The following is a 7731-nucleotide window of genomic DNA, read 5'->3' on the forward strand; positions in this document are numbered from 1 at the left end:
TCCCCGGCTGCACTTGTATTTATTGGGTCGCTGGACGAGGCCGTGTTCAGATGCCTGGGCTCCCTGGTGACGTGTGTGTTTTCAGCTGATGTGACCTCGTGTTGTGTTCGTGTTGATCAGGATGTTTTTGTGCCTCAGACACGGGCCTATTACAATGTTTAAAACATTAAACTCCATGTTTCCTTCAGCATGAGCATGTTCAGTGTCGCAGTAAACGTCAGTAAACAAAATACAAACGAGAAGTAAACACAAACACAGACATCAGTACAGCTGATATGTGGCAAAGATCCTGGAAGGGTGAACTGTAACCTGCAGGGACCCTGAACACACACACAACGCAGACACACACCTACACACAGTCACACACACACACACACACACAGTCAGTCACACACACACACACTGACACACACACAGAGTCACACTGAGCTGCTGTGTTGTGCCTGGAGGTCGGCTAGACGCTGTGTGCAGCTGCAGAACTCAGGAGGTTCTGCTTCAGCATCCTAACATCACCGTGTTGCTTCATCTCAGTTCAGGAGTTTCGAGATGCTGAGACAAAAGCAGAACAAAGCTGAAGGTCCTAGTTTGTGTTTTTATTTCGTTTTTCTTTGAGCGTTGTTATTTGGGACCCAAAACTAAGCTCTGAAAATGACCGATAAGTCCACATCAACATTTAATCTGAACATGTAGAACCAGAACCTTGTCTGGTCCAACTTCACCACTTTTTAAAAAATATTTGTAATATATTTTTAAACAACATTTGTATTGATTTTCTTAATTGTAAGTTAAACATTTAATTTAATTTTGCAAAATGTTTAAATGCATTTTTCTATAAGTTTACCTGTAGAATATTTCTATTTAGATTTTAAATTGCATTTTTTCCCATTATGATTTTTTATTGGTATTCTCCTATTTGTTGTAAAGCTGTTTAATATGCACTTGCAATCTGAAACTATTATTGTTATTATTGTCATTATTATTGTTATTGTTATTATTATAATGACCCTGACAGACTGAGCTCTGACAGCGTCTCTTCTCCTCCTCCTGCAGGACATGTTGCAGCACTACGACTTCAGTAAGTTTCCGTCTCTGAAGATGAAGCTCATCGAGTCAGTGGACAAGATGCTGGCCACCAAGATCGCGGTTCTGATGTCGATGATCCGGGAGGAGGAGTCCAAGGCACCGCCGGCCATGGTGTCTGGCGGCGCCTTCGAGGGCTCCCAGGACGGGCCCTTCGGCCAGGGCTATGGCGAGGGCATCAGCGCCGGTGCCGACGCTGAGGACTGGATTGTGAGCCGCGACAAGCACCGATACGACGAGATCTTCTACACGCTGATGCCCGTCAACGGCAAGATCACCGGCGTCAACGCCAAGAAGGAGATGATGAACTCGCGGCTGCCCAACACGGTTCTGGGGAAGATCTGGAAGCTGGCCGACTGCGACCGCGACGGCATGCTGGACGACGAGGAGTTTGCGCTGGCTCAGCACCTCATCAAGATCAAGCTGGAGGGCTACGAGCTGCCCACCGAGCTGCCCGACCACCTGGTGCCTCCGGCCCACCGCAAGAACCCCACCGCCGACGCCCTGTACAACCACAACGAGGACTAGCAGGGCGCCGCCGACACTGACTGATGGGAACACCGCCGCAGGTCATCGCTGCTGCTGCTGCTCGGACGGACAGACGGCTGCTGGAGGTCAAAGGTCACCATGAAAACCTGCAACAGACGCAGCGCTGCGATTCTGGCTTCATCTGTCGAGCATTTCCACTGAAACAAAGAAGAAAAGCAGCAACTTCCTGCTTGATGTCGCCACATTTCACTGACTCTGGCTCATTTAGGTGCCTTGATTATAAAAGAAATGAAACGTCTTTATGTTTGACCAGCGTTCTGCCGTAGTGTTCCTCCGTACGAGTCCGTGTGCCTCAACTGTGCAGCAAGCAGCAACATGAGCCTCCTCATAGTCTTTAGCGCCTGCATTTACATCTCCAGCTTCACTCCATCGTTTCTGTGCAACTAATCAGTCATATTTTGTTCATAAACCCCAGATTTAAAGCACATTTTCCTCCAAAACTCACCAACCACTCGCTCTGCGTTGCTTCATTCGGTTGAACTTTTTCTTTTCTTTCCAACTTCTGCCGGCTGCCACAGAAGCTGAGCCCTAAAAGGAGTTTTGCTTTTTAATTTGTTTCAAACCAACATATATTTGGGATTTTAACTGTTTCAGTATTGATTCATGTGCTGAAGATCAAGAAAGTGCATCAAAAACTAAATGAAGTCGTCATTTAAGACAATAAAAGCAGCAGCTTTAGTCCAAAACTTAACATAACAGATTAACGTGCTAGTCGACAGCTGATCGATCAGTCGTTGCAGCTCTAGTTATCATAAAGGAATAAAGTGGCTGCAGGAATGAGAGTAAAAAGGTCAAACAGGTCGAGTCACTTCAACCAAAGAGCATTTTAAATATAAAGAAGTGAATTATTTAACGTGTAAGAAAGAAAACTTCTGGATAAAATCATAGGTGTGTTCAAATGTGTAGAGAATATACATAGTGATATAGATATATACTGGTATATGTATTTTAAACACTTGGCACAAGTCGAGCAGCTTCACTGAAATCCGTTTCAGAGGTCAGAGCTGGAGTTTCTTTGGTTTCCTCACATTATGACCGTGAGCAGAGTTGTGACCTCTGACCTCTGCAGACGTTCCTCCTCTGGACTGAAGGCAGCAGCAGCATAGCGTTTAAACATCTGCAGGACACCAGCTCTCCTGCCTGTCCGAGTGTTTTAACAGAATAGACCTTTTCAATTTATCATCAACTCAAATAAACTAGTTAGGGTTAGGGTTAACCCTGCTTCAACCCTCTGAACTCCAAGCAGCACTTTCTGGCCATTTGTCTTGTCTTTCTTCTGCTCCTGTCTAGCTGGTCCTCCTGTGGCTTCACAGCAACACAAAGTGAATTTTTGACTTGTCGCTGTTGGTCCCTGTTGAGTCTTTAGCAGCTTCACTGTTGCACCAAAAAGCCGAGAATTTTTTTGTTTTTCACAAAATCTTAGTCACTGACAATAGTTTGTTTTGGGCATTTTTTTTTATAAAAGAGAAGTGAATAAAATGATTTTGATGAACTATCCTGATGTTAGGCTCAGATTTGGTTCATTTTCTGGATGCAGCGTCTCACATGAGTTCAGGGACTGTCTGTTAGTTTAAACCTTCCTGTTTTTACAGTTTCTGGCCTTGCTGGTGGGTTTTGTGGTTCAGAGGGTCACGTTTAGCCTCCACTGTGCAGCACTGCTCTGCTCCCATGGCTCCTGCAACACTTCTGACTCTATGTTTAAAAGTGAGGCCATGACAGGTCAGAAAAAGTCTCTTGAATCCTGAAAGCTGCAAAAATATTCATGCAACGTTTCTGTTTTAGACATTTCTGAGTTCTGGTTTCATCATAAAGCCTCATGGTCACTTAGATAAACATTATTTTTATGCTGTCTCATATCTTCAGTCATCCTCATATTAAACCCAATATTAGTTGACAGACAAGAATGTTTTTCCATTTTTTATGTATTTGGGTGAAACTTAAGCTTCAACAGAATTTATATTTTCAAATGTCTCCAATAATAACTCGGTCACATCAATATTATTATTGTTGTTGTGACTGATGGTAAAAACCAAAACTCAGACCAGAACTTTCCTCTGAATGCTTCCAGGCTTCCTCTCCACAGCTGTGCCTTTTCATTTCAGAGCCTCTCAGGACGAACCAAAGCTTTTTATTCTGTCTGTTGGGTTTTTATCTCAGAGCTTTAATCCTGCAGTGCCTCCTCAGTTCAGGTGGTTTGAAGACTTCGGTTCCTATGACGGGACCGAGTTCGTCCTCGAGGACTCGGCTTCACGTCAGTGCCTTTAACGCGCAAAGACTCAAATATAAGAAGCAGAACCAGTTTCTGTGCATTTCACACCCAGCGCTGTCTCCTAGAAATTACATTCATGTGCTTCTAGTATGTGGTGGATCCTTTAAAATCCATTTAAGCAACATTAAGTCCCGAAAAAGTAATTTTAAAGGTGTTTGAAATGCTGCAGAAGCAAGTATCTGTGGTTCCACGGCGAGAAATCAGGTTATTCTAGAGAAATGTACATTTAGATGTCAAAAAATGTTATTGTGGGATCACTGAGGAGGACAAAGAAATGATGTTCTCATGCTTTTGTGGTTTTTCCTTCTCAGAATAAGACTTTAGGGGATGAAGACGCAGCCTGTTTTTCATTATTTGATAAAACTCTGCATTTTCTTGTTCGTTCTGATCATTTGATGACCAAAATTTTCTATTATGTGTCAGTAAATGACATGGAATTCACCAAAAGGTTTAATTTAATGTTGATCTGTGCATTAAAAACCAGCAGATGCAGTGATGAAGTAAAATAAACAGCAGGAGGAGCTCAGGGTCGATGGAGGGCTTATAAAAGTGCCCACCTGTGGAAGTAAAAGGTCAGAAAATCATGTGTTTGGGCAGAAAATTAAAAGTTTTCTGCAGAAATATCAAGTATGCAGCCATCCTTAACCCTTCAACAGCCACATCAATTTTACATCTCTGTTGTTTTTACGCAATATCAATAGTTGGATGAGTGAAAATGTCTGAAAAGTCAAAAAGAAACTCAGACAACATCAGTGTTTTCTGCTCTGTTGAAACAAATCTGAACTAAATCCAGATCTGGGAGCGATTTTAGACTCTGACCTTGTATGTAAGTCGGTGAGATGACTAAGTCTTGAAGTCTTACGTCACTTTTTTTTAAACGCAGGCCCGCAAAATGTCTTAAAAAGTCTTTTTAATTATGAGGAATTCAAGCAATCTGCAAAAATGTCCCATGTCAAGTTTTTTTTTTTTTTTTAAGTAATCCAAACCTTGTTTCAAAGAATTTAAACATCTTGATTATTATGTTGTAACATGTTTAAATGTGATTTTCTTTGCTCTGTAGACATATATATCGATATCGCTGCTGTTAAAGTTTCCTTATGTAGATGTTAAAAAGCCTTAAATGACCTTTTAAGAACATATCTGTCAAACATTTCTTCTTTATACTCAGAGAAAATATAATCCAGCTGCACTTTGGGTTCCTTCAGATGTATTTGCTGTTGTGTGTAAATGTAGTTTCTAGGAGACGCTCCGTGAGGGAACACGTGTCCGTAAAATCCTGATTTACTGTAAGAAGACAGAGCAGCAGCCGGTCGGTGGTTTCAGGACGAAGCAGGAAAATGCTCCGTTTTTCTGTGTAGACAAGCTTCTCTCAGCCCGACTGTACATTTCATGAAAAGCTCAAATACAACCTTCATTTATCTGAATGTAAAAGTTTTTATTTTTTGATCTGGATGTGTTTTGTATTCTTGTTGTTCAGATGTGAAGCAGCTCATCCTGTTAGCATAGCTGCAAGCTAATAAAGGTTATTCAATACTCAAGGTTCCAGTGGTTCGGCTCAAGTTTGTGTTTCCATTTATTAATAATAAAGACGTTTATACCGAGGAACAGACGGGTGCATGAATGTCACCAGAATGCAAGAAATGAAGTGTTTGATGCTTAAAATGTCTCATATTAAAAAATGATATGGCCACAAAGTGAATCCTGTCTATAGATGGTTCTGGTAGGTTCTGGAGGTAAAACAGTCCTTCCATCGTCTAGAACTGGTTCTGACCAACCACCATCACACATGCTGATATGAGCCTGGAAAGTTTACCCAGAATGCACTTTGTAAAGAAAACAAAAGAAGCTTCTTTTGTCTGATGAGAACAAAATGGAGCTTTATGTCTATTAAAAAATGCTTCACGTCATGATGGTGGCAGCATCATGATGTGAGGATGCTTCTCAGCAGCAGCTCTGGAAGGCTTGTAAAGGTGGAGGGTGAAAAAATGGTGCAGATGCTTGTTGGTGTCAGGTTCTACCAGAACTCAGATGTGTTCTTCCTCCTAAATGTCATGTGTCTATCTGCTGTGCTGATGAAGTTCTGAGGCTCAGAAATGATGGAAAAAGTCCATTAAAGTGATCAATCTGGACCGTCCTCTGTGGACTTCAAGGACCTGGAACTCTGGAACATTCACAGTATCTCCAGCCTCTGTCTGTATCTCCAGCCTCTGTCTGTATCTCCAGCCTCTCCTCCCTCAGTGACCTCCTCCTGCAGCAAACCGTTGCCTCCTGCAGACAGGCTGGAATGAAAAATGTCTCCGCCGTGTCCTTGACGACGAACGCTGCCGGTTGCATAACGTCCTGTTTCCCTGCAGCGCTGCGGCGTCGCAGGACGACGGATGGATGTCATTAATTAGAATTCAGACAGGAAACAGAAACTCGGTGAACCTCAATGTCACTGGATATCTGACGGTTTCCTCTCCTCTGAAGCTGTGTTTGTTTTCTGGTTAATTCGGTTTCATGTGAATCACAGTGACTCAGCAGGAAGTGAGTTCCATAAACTGGATCCACGCAGAAATGAGCTTCACTGTGTTTAGACAAGGATTTACCTTCAGCTTCTGACTTTAAATGAATGTAGAAATGAACAGAGGGATGTTAATGTGGCTTAAAGGAGAACCAACACTGACTGGTAGCGACTTCTTCTCAGAGTTTCTCCTCACCGACGGCCTCGAATTTCACTGGACTGTGTAACTACTGCCGTCAACAGTTTAATTCACATCCCTGCTTCTGTAACTAGAACTCTGAACATGGACAGTTATTTGTGTGTGTGTGTGTGTGTGTGTTAGTTATAGTGTCAGTGTGTACATTGACCCCTGCAGCTTTGTCAGGTGAGTCAACCTGCTCATGCTGTAAATCCAATGGTTTCAAAGTTCACACTCACACACACACACACACACACACACACACGCACACACACACACTTCAGAGGACATCTCCCTGACTTCCATTCAGTCTTTCAGAGTATGAAGTCTGACCCTGAAGCGGTTTATTGATCAGAAGGTGTCGTTTTGTCCTCATAAGGATGTAAAGCCCCCTGCTGGGATCACATGTGCAGCAGGTGTTTCATGGTGACTCTGGCTCAGAACAGAAACATCAGATCTTCACGTCGGCTCTGTTCTGCAGAAGGAGATTATTCATTGAGCAGGATCTGTGGCTCTGACTGACAAACAGAAGGTAAGGAGACGTTTCCTGCAGGATTCATCGTCTGTAGGTCGTCTTGGTTCTGTTTCCGCTTCACGTCTTGACATTTTCCTTGAGACTGATGTCCTTCTGCTGTTAGCTTAGCTTAGCATAAAGACTGGAAACAAAGGGAAACTGCTAGCCTGGCTGTGACCACAGGCAGGGCTGGAAAGCGAAGGTATTTTCACCTGAAGCCGCTTCACACATGCAGTGTTTCAGAGGGAAATACTGCAGTTTTTAGTCCAGTATATTTGTCTGGCTGCTAAAATTACTGCAAATTCAGAGTTTTCATGCTATTGAGGAGTTAAAATATGATGCAGAGGCATTAATTAAACAGAATATCTCAATCCTAACGTATAGAATGACGATGTCACTGTGTTTTTAACTTTACTGTTTCTATGTTCAGCTTTCTCTTGAGTATTATATATTTATATGTTTATGTGTGTCCTGTGACCTGGTTAGTAGAGTTTGTTTTTGTTGTTCATAACAATGATCATCTGGAGACTAACAAGGTTTTGGTCCCAAAATACGAAACAACTGAGTTCATCCGGTCGCTGTCATTTATAAAAACAACAGGTGTTCAGAGACAGTGCTTCACAGAAAAGGAAGATGAT

General features: G+C 42.5%; 1 protein-coding gene across 1 annotated transcript in view; it reads left to right on the top strand.

The window, feature by feature from the left end:
* ehd4 (EH-domain containing 4) overlaps nt 1–5438 on the top strand; it is a 41079-nt gene extending 35641 nt beyond the window's left edge. Inside the window, exon 8 of the mRNA XM_008277137.1 lies at nt 1051–5438. Within this exon, the coding sequence (XP_008275359.1) occupies nt 1051–1608 (558 nt within the window). The 3' untranslated portion in view covers nt 1609–5438. The remainder of the gene's footprint in view (nt 1–1050) is intronic.
* The last annotated feature ends 2293 nt before the right edge of the window (nt 5439–7731 follow it).

Source organism: Stegastes partitus, unplaced genomic scaffold (genome assembly GCF_000690725.1).
Source record: "Stegastes partitus isolate 25-593 unplaced genomic scaffold, Stegastes_partitus-1.0.2 Scaffold89, whole genome shotgun sequence".
Lineage (NCBI taxonomy): Eukaryota > Metazoa > Chordata > Actinopteri > Pomacentridae > Stegastes > Stegastes partitus.